The sequence below is a fragment of the Podarcis raffonei genome, chromosome Z (assembly GCF_027172205.1).
Source record: "Podarcis raffonei isolate rPodRaf1 chromosome Z, rPodRaf1.pri, whole genome shotgun sequence".
Lineage (NCBI taxonomy): Eukaryota > Metazoa > Chordata > Lepidosauria > Squamata > Lacertidae > Podarcis > Podarcis raffonei.
The window spans coordinates 41,930,027-41,946,036 of NC_070621.1; the positions used below are offsets into that span (position 1 = coordinate 41,930,027).

Consider the following 16,010-nt stretch of genomic DNA (forward strand, 5'->3'; position numbering starts at 1 on the left):
ACTCTTGAACTTCTTGGTGTTGGCTCTTGAATCTATGGGCTGAAAGATATGGAGATGAGTCTAGGAGCTTGCCTTGAAATTTTACTGAATTTCTTGGTTGAGCAAGTGCTGATTGGCAGTCTTGTATGCCCCCTGGACTAGAGCATCGGTAGGCAAACAAAGGCCCATCGGCCAGATCAGGCCCAATTACCTTCTGGATCCAGCCCGCAGACGGTGCGGGAATCACTGTGTGGATCGCCAGTGCATGCGTTCTTTCCCTCTGCCTCACATGGTGGCGGCGGCACCTCCTCCCTCCATCCTCCTGGCTTCTCCCTGCCCTGCATAGAGGATGGAGGGGGCTGGGCTTTGTTGTTGCCAGCAGCAGCAAGTGCTTGAGCGGCCGCCATTTTAAGCAGCCCCTCTCTGGAGCCGTTTCGTGCTCTGCTCATCGTCCCGCCGCCGCCGCCAGCCCCTGATGCTCGCAAGACACAGGTAAGCAGCCACCGGGGCTTGTGGTGCTCTTGCATCATTTCCCCCTCCCGAAAATATAGTCTGTCCCCCCAAAGGTCTGAGGGACAGTGGACTGGCCCCCTGCTGAAAAGGTTTGCTGACCCCTGCCCTAGAGCGCTGAAGTGCCTAGGTGGGAAAGGGTGCTTATCCTGACTCTTTCTGTGTACCTCTCCCCTGCTGCCAATTTCAAACATTTTTGCTGCAAAGCAGTTGGAAATGGCTAAAAGAAGGGGCTTGCAAGGGGGAATGGTTGCTCTTCTGCTGCAAATTATTTCCTCCCTACTGCTTTACAGCTGTTCAGTGAGAAAATGAGTTTTTGGAATTGCTTCCCAGATACATTCTGCTGTGAAGTGTTCAGGAACCCTAAGTGGCAAGTTTCCCCCCAAAGAACTTTCTATTAGAGTAGACTTGATGCCTCCAGGTTTGTTCGCCTTGTGCAAATTGTTAATTGAATAATAGGTGATTGTCTAAGTACAACTTGGAGCACCTTATTTTTTGCTCTACAAGACGCACCAGACCATAAGACGCACCTAGTTTTTGGAGGAGGAAAACAAGAAAAAAATATTCTGAATCCCAGAAGCCAGGACAGCAAGCGGGATCGCAGCTTCACGAACCTGCTTGCTGTCCTGGCTTCTGGGATAGCCGTGCGCAGCCTCTCTCGGTCAGTGGCATGAATTCTTCCCCTGCCTGGGAGAGTCTGCGTGCGGCTAAGGCTTCCCCAAGAGCCGCACTCCCTTTAAAGAGCCGCGTGGAGCGTGTGTTCGGCTCTTGGGGGCTTTTCCCCGAGGAGGGAGAAGGGCTGCTCTTTAAAGGGAGCGCTGAGCAGAGCCTTCTGCCTGCATTCGCTCCATAAGACGCCCACACATTTCCTCTTACTTTTTAGGAGAGGAAAGGTGCCTCTTATAGAGCGAAAAATACGGTAGGTCCATTGCTTTCAATGCGTCTGCTCAAAGTATGACTACTATTGGGCATCATCCCATATAGCGTACTTAGCATTGGAACTGGAAATAAGGGTGAGTCTAGATTTTGTGCCCCTTCTTGAGCTATCTTTCATGTATTATCTTCTAATGTATGAAGTGCTCTAAAATATTCACCGTCAGTAAAGCCTGGGCATATCCACCCTTCAGATGTCAGCCAAACATTATTAGACTTCTCCCAAAGCTACAATTCTAGGAATTACAGAAAGTTATCTGATACCTTAAATGACTGGGATTTGATTAAGTTCAGTAAACAAAACTAACCCTCCCCAACCTATTTTACATTTATTCTGGGTTTTTCCCCCAATAGCCAACCCCCACCCCACCCCCACCCCAAAAAAACGTGCTATAAGGTTTTAAGATAAAAATCAAGCCAGGCAGACTTTATTGCTTATAAGCAAAGGCCACCATTCTTGATGCGGTTTAAATGTTACGTTTAAACAAATGCAAAGTTTTACTGGGTTAGTAAGTATTTTAAAACACAGCAACTCAACTTTCAGTAGCGTATGTCTTACATTGTTAAAATTAGAGAGGGAAAAATGCTGAATTTTAATATATTAAGCTTAGCTTTCCCCAGAAAATATGCATTTATATTGTGTAGTAAATTATACCATGCTTGTAGACTTCCATGTGGAAAGAAAAGGTTAAAACTTGCGTATTTGACTGGTATTCACTCTGTTACTAGTTTTTTATGAAACAATGCATTTTTATAAATCATATTTTTCCTTAGAAAAATACAGCAGCAGATGTTAGAGGTTTATTATGCTAACACTACAAAACTGGATTTGAAAGAATGATTCAAAAAAGCCCTTTTTTTCTTTAATAAGAAACAACTCTTTTCCTTAATAAGAAACTGATCAGAGGTGATGTTACAGACAATTCTGCTTGCCGAAGAGATTGGGGCAGACTTTTATGTCAGAATTAAATGTTCGTAGCCATGGCAATGCTTAAGGGAACCATGCCTGACAAAGATGAATATATAATCTCACAAAAGAGATGGTGGTAGTCAAAGCAGGAAAAAGTAATACTTGAGAACAGTAACACCTTGTTTGAAAGTATTGGCAGCTTCCTGGCTGCTTGCTTTGCACTTGAGTGTTAAAGGCCTTAGAACATAAAACTGTCCTAGAGCAATGTTTCCAAAAGTGTACAGTAATTCTTCTTTCTCCTTTTAAAAGAGAGTTCGTGGCTAGAAATGGACCTATGAGTTAATATTGCCAGTTTGAGGGTACTGGAGCCTCCTAATGATATATTGGCATGAGTTTACTGTGGCATGTGCACACACACAATATGTTGACTATTGGGCCTCAATTGGGCTCTGGGTCATTTGTAAATGCATTGGTTTGTAATTTGATCTGATCCTGGAAAGTAATGGGAAACCTGAGTCAGCCAAGTGGTTTCTGTGCACTTGTGGGATTGAACAAACTACTTTGCTGGTGTATTGTTTAGATCATCCATTGCTGGAAATTGCCAGTAGCTGCACTCTGTCCCATAGCACATGACGGTGCATCTTTGATTAATATAAAATCTTTATAGAACAATTCACCTACATTTCTCCACGAAGAAGGAAGTGAGAAAGCCAATACCTTTATAATTTTATATTCTGTTTCTCAGGGTGGCATGCTATAGAATTACAACAATGCATTCTAAACAGTGCAGTTGTAATTACAATAAGAGCAAAATAACTGAAACTGCTCAACAGCAACCATAAATTCCATTCCAGTTGTATTTTTTATTTTGTACCGTGTTGATTTTGTGCACTGTGTTGATTTTGCAGAAAGCTAGGTACAGATTCATCATCATGAATCATGATAACATTAAAAGGACTTTCCTCCTTAGGAAGGAAGGAAAGATATAAATGTAATTACTAAGTAAAATGCCTAAGATAAAAAAAAACTAAAATAAAAAACCAATTTCCTAGTGCCTGAAAGATACCAGTGCAGGTGCCAGGCAAACCTCCCACAGGAAGATGCCCTAAAGGTAGGAGTTTGAGGCTGTTCTGCCTTTTATGAGATGGACAGTTGCCAGGGAGGCTCCCTTTTGCTATTGAGTCATGATTTATTGTATACCCCAATTAGTTAGGATTTGACCCGGTGCACATCTGCTGGAGAGATAACGTGCTCTGCAAGATGGCAAGTTATGGCTAGTGCTGTGGGAAGGTAGCGATAATGTAGCAGGCTTTCCTGATTCCTCCTCCACACTGATTATTACAGGCACAAGACTGCATGGCCCTGCTTTGCTGCCTTTGCCCTTTGTTCTATATCTGGGCTGAATACAAAAGCGGATGCTGTTGTACATAATTACAGGTGCTGTCTCACATACGCTTGGAGAGATTGCTTTGTTTTTATCCAGGTCGGCTGTATGCCTGCCAGTCTGGCCACATTTTCTCGTTGAGAGTTGGAGAATGAGATTCAAGGTTATATATTTCTTGTTGGTAGAAGTGTTCAAGCATCAGTGGTGGCAATACTTGTGCATTCTTATAGTCCAATATTTAATTGATATTCCTAGGGTTGTTTTTGTTTTGTGGTTGAACAGGTGTTCGGGAATATCCAGCAGTCTCAAAGTTTTGTATCAAACATACCATTTAATATTTCATTTGAGTGTTCTTTTGCATGAGTAGAATGCTGATTGCAGATTGATTAATTGATTTATTTAATATCCTGCCTTTCTCCTGAACCAGGACTTGCTTACAAATAAAAATAGAAGACACAGATAAAATGGAAAAGCCCAAACCTAAAAGGATTAAAACAATATAAAAACAGAGCCATTAAAAATACATAGAATCGTGGAGTTATACAGTCAGAAGGGACTTGGAGGATCATTTAGTCCAACCCTCTGAAATGCAGGAATCCTTTGCCCCATAGAAAGGACCAAATCTTCAACCCTCAGGTTGCTCTATTGACTGAGCTATCCCAACAATAAAAACATCACAGCACCATCCCTTTCTTTAGGTACAGTCAGTTCCTAAAGACTTGTTGGAATAACAAGGTCTTCACCTGCTGGCAGAAAGAGAACCTGAGGGAAGAAGTCTAGCTTCTCTAGGGAGGGAGTTCCAGAGTATGGGAGCAGCCACCAAAAAGGCCCTCTCCTGCATCCTCACTGAGTGTGCCTGTGAGGCGGGTGGGATTGAGAGAAGGGCCTCTCCCAAAGATGTCAGAGCCCAGGCAAGTTTGTGTGGGAGATAATGTCCTTTCACATAGCCTTAACTTGGTTGCAGCGCATCAGCAGCCCCTCCCAGCCACTCTTTGCTGCCATAATTGCAGTTCTCATTAGAGCTTGGCGGCAGGTTGAGGCTTGGACTTTGTGCATGAAGGAACTGGTACTCCAGTTTGAAACAAGAAAATGTTGATAGGTAGACAGTGCAGGGCAGCTCAGCTCAACTGGTGGTGGTAATCAACAGAGGGAAGAGAGCTTCCCGGTCGGCTGTTGCCTGCTGTCCCTCTCAATCTGAGACAATAGTGTTTATTTCATTTACAAAATGTATATACAGTGGTACCTCGGGTTAAGTGCATAATTCGTTCTGGAGGTCCGTACTTAACCTGAAACTGTTCTTAACCTGAAGCACCACTTTAGCTAATGGTGCCTCCCGCTGCTGCCGTGCCACCGGAGCACGATTTCTGTTCTCATCCTGAAGCAAAGTTCTTAACCCGAGGTAATATTTCTGGGTTAGTGGAGTCTGTAACCTGAAGCGTATGTAACCCGAGGTACCACTATATTGCTTTCTTATAGCCATAAAAAAAGCTCTTAAGTTTACAGATAAATTATCAGTGAAAAACGGTTAGAAATTGATATTTTAAAACAGTCAAAAGATTTTTAAAGTCAACCAGTAGCTAAAAAGAGAGAAAATACATGTAGGTGCTTCTCCATGTCTGGATAGACTTGCCTGAACAAAAATGTTTTAAGCAGGCACCTTTGCTGTATTCTGAATTATACTTAATAATACTCCTGAAATAATACTTTTAAAGGGCCTGACATTTTTAGGATGGAAGAAAGAAAGAAGCACAGAAAGTTTGTCCCAAACATTGAACTTGTCTGGTCTTTTATCATGCTACTATGTTAATAATAAATTTTATTTACCGTATTTTTCGCTCTATAAGACGCACCAGACCATAAGACGCACCTAGTTATTGGAGGAGGAAAACAAGAAAAAAAATATTCTGAATCTCAGAAGCCAGAACAAGAGGGATTGCTGCGCAGCAAAAGCAGCGATCCCCCTTGCTGTTCTGGCTTCTGGGATAGCCGCGCAGCCTGCATTCGCTCCATAAGACGCACACACATTTCCCCTTACTTTTTAGGAGGGAAAAAGTGAGTCTTATAGAGCAAAAAATACGGTATATCCTGCCCTCCCCAGCCGAAGCCGGGCTCAGGACAGCTAACAACAATAAAATAGTACAACATTCTAAAAACATTTCATTATAAAAATTAATTAAAATCAAATTGATGGCAACCATTAAGCTAAAGTTCTGTGGAGATTGCCAAAGGAGGGAGTCAGGCTGCGCCCTGACCAAAGGCCCGGTGGAACAGCTCTGTCTTGCAGGCCCTGCAGAAAGATGTCAAGTCCCGCAGGGCCCTAGTCTCTTGTGACAGAGCGTTCTTCCTGGGAGAAGCGATGTGTAGCCCCTCATGATAGCTGTTTGTTCTTTGGCTGATAGTGGTAGAGTAAGCTTCTGTTGCGCTCTGTATCTCAGTGCAAGCAACATTTGGGAGCCAAGTATTCTTGTGGGCAAAGACAGGGGAAGCCAGTACCAGTCAGCTGCTGCTGCTTCTGAATGAGGCCCGGCAGGTCTCCCCCTTGCAATGACATTTATTACTGGGAGGCAAGAGTGGATCTCCGAGTTGTTCCTTAGTTTGCTTCCCTACAGCTTTGCAGTCCCAGGAAATGTTAAATGTCCTTTTTTTCAGTCCCCAGCTGACGAATGCTTAAATCAAATTTATTGCGTTTCTGTTCAAAACATATACCAAAACTAATAGTTTAGCCCTCATGCTGTATAATTTAATCGGTGATTAGTGTATAGAGTTTAAATGGGGTATACAAGGAAATGTTTTATCAAATTGTCATGTTGGGCTAACCTTCTTTCCTACATTCTCATGGAAGCGGTTACCTTAGCTGCTTTTGTGGGGCTTTTCTTTTGTTTAATTCTGAATAGCTGTTCTATACTTGCAGATAAATTTGAGCTGCTTAGGTCTAGTCTCTTAATAATCTAATAAAACAATATTGGTCAAAGATTATATTAACACAGCTGCACTTTTAAAGAACTTCTTTGAACTTAAAATGGTGGTTCAATTATCACAAATTGGTAATACATATTCAGTCTCTATTAACAAATATGCAGCTAACATATTGCATATAACAAATATGCAATATGAAAAGAGATATACAGTGGTACCTCGGTTTACATACACTTCAGGTTACAGACTCCGCTAACCCAGAAATAGTGCTTCAGGTTAATAACTTTGCTTCAGGATGAGAACAGAAATCGTGCTCCGGCGGTGCGGCGGCAGCAGGAGGCCCCATTAGCTAAAGTGGTTCTTCAGGTTAAGAACAGTTTCAGGTTAAGTACAGACCTCCGGAACGATCTAAGTACTTAACCCGAGATACCACTGTATTGAAACCCTTTTGACGCCTTTGACTTTGACTGTCGTAAGAGGAACTGTAATGTTTTGTGGTTCTATTCTGACACTGCTGGGTTTACTTTCTGTCATAATTGTGCAGTAAATTATGCTCCCATGAAGTGTTTGTCCTTGTTAGATGTTGCTATTGTATATTTTCTCTGTATGTATCAGAGAAGAGCCCCTTTCTGTATTCTGTTGAGTTTAAGCTTAGTTCTAAGCAGCCAGAGATACGTTGCAATTCAGTCACTATTTCAGACAGTCTGTGCTTCTGTTGATCCACAGTGGGATTTTATTTTTTTAAAGTCATCTCGCTCTTTCATTACATCCTCAGGTCTGTGGCTTGACTTTCATAACAATAGCTGACCTTTCCAATTGTAATAATGTTCTTAAGTAAAACAGTACTCAGCACTGTGTAAGAAGTAATCCCACGCCGACATGGCAGAGTAAATAAATAAAAGGCATCAGCATGCACCTTGCTTGTGCACAGACTAAAAAGTGATATATTAGAAAGAGCACACTTTTCCTCAGTTGAGTAGACAAGACTGTCTTCTGTTTAGAGAGATCCATGGCTGCAGCTCTCCAAGGTCCCCAGCAGATACTGTTGGTTGGCCATTGTTTTGAACTGCTGCTTTGCTATGTTCTTTTCCAATGTGAGCAAGCTTGCACAAAAATAGATGTTGAGTCTTGTGGTGTACTTTACAGAAGGAAGGTTTTTCTACCCTGGACTAAACTATCAGACATCCTGGCCCTCCAATCAATAGTCTCAGTGCAAAAATATGCCAAGAGTCAGTAACATGCCACCTTGGCTTTTGACAACCAACCCCCCACCCCCCAAAAACCATGTGCGCCCTCCAACAAATCCAGGAGCAGATCCCATTAAAATGCCCTAAGGTTTTTTGGTGTGTTTTTTTTTGGCAGAGTAGGAGGGTATAGTTCAGGGGTGTCCAACAGGTCAATCACAATCTGATTGGGGGGGTCTGGGGTTGATCGTGGTCAGTTGTTGGACCTGCCACCCCCCAAAAAAAACCTCAACAACTTTGGTCAATTTAATGGATATACCACTGCCAGTTTTTTTAGTAGATTGCAGTCTCTTGAAAGTTGGACATGCCTGCCACAGTTTTTCATTCAAGGCAACTGTCCTGACTTACGTATATTGCCTAAAATTAAAGGAGAACAAGATATAGAATACTAAATAGGCTTTTATAGGTTAATACTCGACTTTGGTAGGGAAATCTAACTCTCAGACCTCTGTCTTTTTCTCACAGGTACGGGAAACACTGTGGCCATTATGATTAGCCATTCAAAAGGCATTGAAATCCTCCGTAGGCTGGAACAAGGCTACCAAGTGACCATGGTTATTGAAGTGGGGAAAAAACACGGATCATGGATGAATAACTACTCCATCTTCTTTGTTTCTGTGTCTTTCTTCATCGTCACAGCAGCCACTGTCGGGTATTTTATATTTTATTCTGCAAGGAGGCTTAGACTTGCAAGGGCTCAGAACAGGAGACAGGTGAGTTTCTCATATGCATTCTTCACTAGAGAGTCTGGATGTACCAATTTACATAGCAAAATCAACACTGGCCTTCTGATGTAACACTGACATAACATATGCTAAGTGCTCCAGCATGCTATAGTTGATCTTGCTTTAGCAGCTGAGGCCCTACAGGCAATGTTCTGGACTTACGGATGCCTCAGTAATAGTCCCTCGCAGGATGGCAGAAGGATGCCTCTGAATTCCACTTGCTGGGAATCTCTGATGCACACATGTAGTCGGCCTTTGGTTCAATACTGAGAACAGCATTCTAGACTAGATGGGCCTTTCATTTGACCCAACAGGGCATTTTCTGGGCTTTATTGTCCCAGTATTTTTGCTCTAACTTGCCTCTGCTTGTTAGTAGACACTGGTTCTCTCACAGCCTCATGTTTATGGCGAAATGTACACCCCTACTCCTCAAGACATGTGAAGACATTTGCTAAAGCTTACTTTTCTCAGGTGTGTAGAAAATGCTGGATTCAGGGGGTCAGTTGCTGCTGTTTATCACAACTCACTTCTGCCAGCATGCTACATAAAATCTGTGTTAAGATTAATCATGGTTCCATGAGTCTTAAATGGTGGATTCACCTCTTTATATGCAACTTAAGAAGGAGGCTTGAATCTCATTAACTAAACAAGTTAGCTCTGTTCTGTGATGTTTACACATTGAGAGTGTTGTCTTGGATTTTCAAAGTCTATGCAGGGAATTGCTAATTAGTCTAGTAGTCTCTCTAGAGCTCTTTATCACCCATGCAGAGCCCAGTAAGCAGTGTCTCCCAGTTTCCCAATCAGCTGTGCTTCTAATAAATAGATGGTTTAAATACTTGTTTGAAGTTCCTTATATGAAAAGTGAATTCTTCATGTAATGTGATTCTGGGTGCTCCAAGGGGTAAAGAGTAAAGGGACCCCTGACAGTTAAGTCCAGTCGCAGACGACTCTGGGGTTGCGGCGTTCATCTCGCTTTACTGGCCGAGGGAGTCGGCCTACAGCTTTCAGGTCGTGTGGCCAGCGTGACTAACCCGCTTCTGGCAAACCAGAGCAGCACATGGAAATGCTGTTTACCTTCCCACCTATTTATCTACTTGCACTTTGATGTGCTTTCAAACTGCTAGGTTGGCAGGAGCTGGGACTGAACAACGGGAGCTCACCCCATCGCGGGGATTCGAACCACCGACCTTCTGATTGGCAAGCCCTAGGCTCAGTGGTTTAGACCACAGCTCCACCCGCATCCCGCTACAAGGGGTAGGATGTGACAACCGGGAATGCCTATTGTAGTCTTATAGCTACTTGACCATAGCAAGTAAGGACTGCCACTGGGCATGGGAACATAGGGAAAGTTTATTTGGGTGCATCAATAAAGACTAGCAATTATTGCAATACACTTTAATTTATATGCAAAAAGTTCCAGGGAAGATAGGGGAAGGAAAATTGATTAGGACATCAATCCTAATCCAGAGGTACCCACAGGCCCCCAAAAGTTGACAAGCCCAGTCGTTTATCTTGGACAAGGAAGGTTGGCTTGATCACTGAGAGGTGATAGGGATGTGAAGTACTTAGACTCCCTCCTACTAATTTTTGGACTCCTTTGCCTATAAAGGCACCAGTATAGGAAATGTACTAGTGGTTCCATTTGGCTTTTCTTTCTGCATCTCCACACCTCTATTCTACTGAAATCTGAATGCTTATGGTAGATTTCACTGCTACAACTGCATAACAGTTTCTTTTGTATGCCTAGTGGCTTGAATTTAATTAATTTTATAATGAATGATTTTAGAGTGTTGTTTGTGTTGTACTTTTGTACTGTTTTATTGTTGTTAGCCGCCCTGAGCCCGGCTTCGGCTGGAGAGGGCGGGGTATAAATAAAATTTATTATTATTATTATTATTATTAGCATTAGCATTAGCATTAGCATGATGAGAGGCTGAAAGGGATAAAATATTCCCACTTATTTTGTGTTTCTTTAGTATTTCCTGGCTAGTCAGCTTTGTGTATTCTGTGTTGGTAATTAAGTTCCCCTCTCAAGCATTCTGTTCATGCAATATCTAATGTGGGAAATAGAAACCACAACAGGGACTAGAGTGCTTGCTTGGCAGATGAAATTTACACTGTTCAGGCTTCCTGATTTTTAGACAGAGAAGGGTATTTGCCTTGTGATAATTTTTTTAACTGATCAGTTTGGTCTGGCTGAAAATAACCTTGTTGTAATAAGCTCCTCTCTTGAAAATCAATTACCTTCTAACTTATGTTCTTTTTTTATATATGTAGGTACCAAGCAGTCACCTACTCTTCAAGGACTGTTAATGAATGCCTGGTGTTCTTTGATGTGTTTTTGCCAGGAAATGCTCAAACAGTATCTTTTGAGTTACTGCAGGAGTAGGAGCAACTGTTCCTGGTACCACATCTTTCCAATGATAGGAGCCAAGGCCAAGTGTCCAATTTGTAGTGCCCTCCCCATCCTAAATGGGTTTGACTCCTCTTTGAGAGACAGCAGTGTGACTGACTGCAGGCATCTAGCTACCATTCAGGTTCTTCTAGTGCATAATTACAGCCTTTCCCTTGCTTCTTACCAACCTAGCTGAAATTACGAGTTGTGATGATAAGTGAGTCGTATTTGTGCAAAAATGTATTCATTGTGGCTCATCAGTATTTATAGCCTCCTAAAAGGATGTGAATCTTTAGGCCTTATTATGACAATTAATCTCTAAGTAAATGAGAGACAATTTCCATTCTGCCACATGCCACTGAAAGACTCTTGTATCAGGGAAGGACCTCATCTTGTATATTCAGTTAATGTTAGTGGCAAATTTAAGCAGTGAACCCATAGGTGATTTGTTGCCTTTGTGTTTGCTTGTTGGCTTTCGGTTTTAGGAGAGGTGCTAGAAACCAAGAAGCAACTTGCGGAGAAGACTGCATCAGCATGCATATAGGAATTTATTTTGCAAATATGCTGAACACCTCAGCGCCTGCATGTTTTGGAAACCTGTTGCCAGCAGATCTTGTAGGCTTCCGAAAGCTTCTAATATGATGCTCTTTCAAATATTGCTTACTATTTCCTTGAAGTTTTTTGAGCATCAGATTAATGAGGCTTGAGAACAACTTCCTTGTTCTTTTAGCATCTTTTCCTGTTCTATGGCTTGTGTCCGATCAGAGCAGATCTGGGAGTGGTTTGTGTCAGCTTTGATAAAAGACTGGTGAGTTAGGCTGTAAGGCTGTAGCATTCCTGGCAATTAAGGAGAGCTTTGATTGGAGCTGGCCTACTGAAACAAAAATTGAGGACAATAGGAGTTACTTGATTAGCTTGCCTGTGCTCATCTGCCAGTCTCTGTTGGCTGAGGAGGAGAATGCCACCTATCCAGTTTCATTTCTGACATTGTGGCAACTGTGACCCAGCCTATTCCTCTGAGTGTAATCTGCTTTAACTGTTTTAAATTTTTACATTGTTGTAAACACCCTACTACTGTACCTGCTGGTGAAGGGTGGGGCGATAAATTTAGTAACAATTTCCTTATCAGCTAAATGGAAGAGAGTCACAATATTCCAGTTGATTGGTGGCTAGGATGCATTCGTGCATTTCAAACCAGACTCCATGATACTTGAGTATCATGCAGCTTTCCAGATTAGATCAAATGCACACGTTTTCCCTTTCCAATTAGAAATTGCTTCAAACAAGCTAAGGGCGGTGGGTGACTTTGTTTAACTGATATACAGGCTTAGTTCAACACACAGTAGAGACTTGCAAGAGTGTGATTGCAAGCAAATGACTGGAACAAAAAGATCCTGTTTGCATCTGTTTTGTGTATAGCCAACATGAGGTCAATGCAAGGAATACGGTGGTACCTCGCAAGACGGAAAACTCGCAAGAAGAAAGAGTTTTCCGTTTTTTGAGGTGCTTCGCCAGACGAATTTCCCTATGGGCTTCCTTCGCAAGACGAAAGCCCATAGGGAAATCTCCGGGGACAGCGGGGAAGCGCAGCGCGTCTTCCCCACTGTCCTCGGACCTCCTCCGAAGGCTGGCGGTGGGGCGGAGGGACCTTCTCCCCCCGCCAGCCTTCGGAAGGCTGCTCCGAAGGCTGGCAGTGGGGCGGAGAGACCTCCTTCCCCCGCCAGGCTTCGGAGCAGCCTTCCGAAGGCTGGCGGTGGGGCGGAGAGACCTCCTCCCCCCGCCAGGCTTCGGAAGGCTCCTCCGAAGGCTGGCGGTGGGGCGGAGAGACCTCCTCCCACCGCCAGCCTTTGGAAGGCTGTTCCGAAGGCTGGCGGTGGGGCGGAGAGACCTCCTCCCCCCGCCAGCCTTCGGATGGCTGTTCTGAAGGCTGGCGGTGGACCGCCAGCCTTCAGAACAGGTCCGGGGACAGAGGAGAAGCACAACGCGCCTTCCCCTCTGTTCCCGGACCTGTCCTGAAGACTTGCGGTGGGAGGAGGGTTTTCCTTCCCACCGCCAACATTCAGAATGCTGTTCTGAATGTTGGCGGTGGGGAGGAAAGCCCTTCTCCTCACCGCAAGCTCCGGGAACAGAGGAGAAGCGCAGCGCGCCTTCCCCTCTGTTCCCGGACCTGTCCTGAAGGCTTGCAGTGGGGAGAAAAGCCCTTCTCCGCACCGCCAGCCTGGCAAGCGGTTTCCATAGGAACGCATTAATTGATTTTCAATGCATTCCTATGGGAAACCGTGCTTCGCAAGACAAAAAACTCGCAAGAAGAAAAAACTCGCGGAACGAATTAATTTCGTCTTGCGGGGTACCACTGTATTAGAGATTCTGAAACAAGTGGGGGGGTGTTCAGTCTCCGCAGGACTTTTTAATACTTTAATGAGAAGTACTTTCTGAAAACATTGGAATTGTGTTTGAGAACTTTGATGTCATTTAGTCTTTAGAGGCAAGCAAGCATTGCCTGCTAAATAAACTCCAGTGTTCTTTAGGAATGCTAAATAAACACTTCAGTTAAACATCCATGCATATCTTGGCTCATAATTATCTTCCGGTTGCCACTGTTAGGCAAGAGTTATCCATCTGCCTATGGAAACACCTCATTCAACGTTAATGAATTGTCTAGCAGTTGGTGTTTATAGATTTTTATGGGAGAGCAAGTTTCGTGTTGACCTAGTGCTTGTCTGTTACAGAGACGGCTGAAAGCAGATGCCAAAAAAGCCATTGGACAGCTTCAGTTACGTACACTGAAGCAGGGAGACAAGGTAATGTAACTGAGAGAAAGTGGTTCATGGTGCTCTGGGTGGGGTTGCGCTTCTAATGATGGAACAATTTGGCGGGTTCTCAGGCCTATCACCTTCTTTGAGTGCTCGGCTGTTGGCAGTGGCCTGTAGACCCTTCTACCAACTCTGTACTGCTATTCTGCTTTTGGCCTCTCCAAAGACTAACTTACCTCCGTTAACCACACTTTAGTTTCTTCCAGAACAGACAACTTCAATGCTTTCCCCATAAGGCAACCTTTAAAAACAGCCCAACCTTCAGCTACTCCAAAATATAGCAGCCAGACTTGTGTCTCTCTCCCCGCCCAACCAAGATTTTTATTAAAGTTTTCACAATACAATAAAATAGTACAGTCATACCTCGGTTTATAGACACTTCGGGTTGTGCGATTTTGGGTTGCGCACCGTGCCGAACCTGGAAGTACTGGAACAGGTTACTTCCTGGTTTCGGCGCATGCGCAGAAGTGTTTTGCTCATGCGCAGAAGCGCTGAATTGCAACCTGCACATGCGCAGACATGGTGCTGTGGGTTGCGAATGTGCTTCCTGCACGGATCACGTTTGCAACCCGAGTGTTCACTGTATCTGGAACAAATAGAATCAAAAAGACAAGAAAGAAAGGAGAAAGAGAACAGAAAAAGAAAAGGGGGGCGGACAGAACAGAGAGATAAGAAACATAGACAACACCAGTAATGATAGTAGTAGTAGTAGTAATAATAATAATAATAATAATAATAATAATAATAATACACAAAATTATATGTATATAGCCCTCTATCAAAATTATACCTTAATCTTCAGTCCACATACAAAGACGTGAGTTGTGTCTGGCACCATCAATTGGATTATATAGTTCCAGTCCCATATTGTTTGAAGGTTTCCTGTTTCTGAGCTCAATTTAAAGTGCTTGTCTTGGCCTTTAAAGCCCCTAAATTGTCTTATTGTTGTTGTCGTTTAGTCGTTTAGTCGTGTCCGACTCTTCGTGACCCCATGGACCAGAGCACGCCAGGCACTCCTAACTTATTAGGGCCTAGCTATCTTAAGGACCCTCTGCTCCCATGCAGACTTGCTAGGCAAGGTGTAGGGAACCTTTGGTCCCTCCAAATGTTACTGCACTACAGTTCCTCCCATCAGCCCCAGCAAGCATTGTTAATGGCGCAACATCTGGAGAGCCAAAGGTTCCCTATGTACCAGATCTTAAGATCAACTTTGAGTTTCTTTCTCCCTGTCCCATCATATTAGGATGTCTGTTGGGAGAACATGAAATACAAAAACTGTCAGTGGTGATGCCACAGTGCTCTTCAACCTAGGATAGCCAGATGTTGCTGGGCTAAAACTAATCATCACTCACCCATTGACTAAACTGGGGATGTTGGGAGTTGTAGTTCAACATCTGGAGACTCAAGCCTGAACATGCTCTAGAATATCCTGCTGAAAATCCATGCACGTTCTCTGATCTACCTTCACAGTAATTTGGAAACTTCAGCAAGTAGCTAATGTTTAATATTCTCCTGTTGCCACATTTGCATTTTAGGTTGCTGCTTTTTAGTTATGGTAACATTTTAAATCTCTTGGGGTTTTTAAAAAAATAATTTTTGTTCTACTTTTATTATTCTGTGAAGCTCCTCTGAGTGCCCCATAGGTATAAAACTGCTTACTTAGAACTCCCCTTGGTCTTAAAATATTTTATTAATCCGAATGACATTCCTAATATAATCATGCAGAAATTGTTTGCTTTATAATACAGAAAGATTAATATTACACTAGGTCAGTTTGTGACCCCTCTTTATCCGCAGCAAAGGGATGTTTTTGTAGCCATGAATTTCCCAAATAGGTATAAAAGGATAAGAGCCTGTTAAAACTGCTTTGCACATTTTTAAACGCCGTTGAATAGTCCTTACTTAAAGGTTGGGTGGAAATGATAGACAACATTTATAGTTTGTTTGGAGGAGGAACACTGAACAGCCATGCTTCAACTTTGGCTTTTTGCAGTATTTTTATATTAGACTGAATTCTACAAGACTGCAAAAGTAAAATAGCTTTGATGGAATAGATTCCATTACATATATTTTGGTCTTCTTTTTTGCTAAAGATATTGTAGATATTGTTGTCTTGTAGATTGTCTTGTAGATATTGTTACACTTAACGCTCTGGAGATAAAAAGCAAAAATGTATTCTTAAAACTCACCACAACTGTAGA

The 16,010-nt window shown here is 42.9% G+C and overlaps 1 protein-coding gene across 1 annotated transcript in view; it reads left to right on the forward strand.

Moving 5' to 3' along the window:
- Nucleotides 1-16,010, forward strand: part of RNF128 (ring finger protein 128) — a 39,500-nt gene that overhangs the window by 17,299 nt on the left and 6,191 nt on the right. The window contains exons 2-3 of the mRNA XM_053374695.1: nt 8,342-8,589; nt 13,726-13,797. Of these exons, the coding sequence (XP_053230670.1) occupies nt 8,342-8,589; nt 13,726-13,797 (320 nt within the window). The remainder of the gene's footprint in view (nt 1-8,341; nt 8,590-13,725; nt 13,798-16,010) is intronic.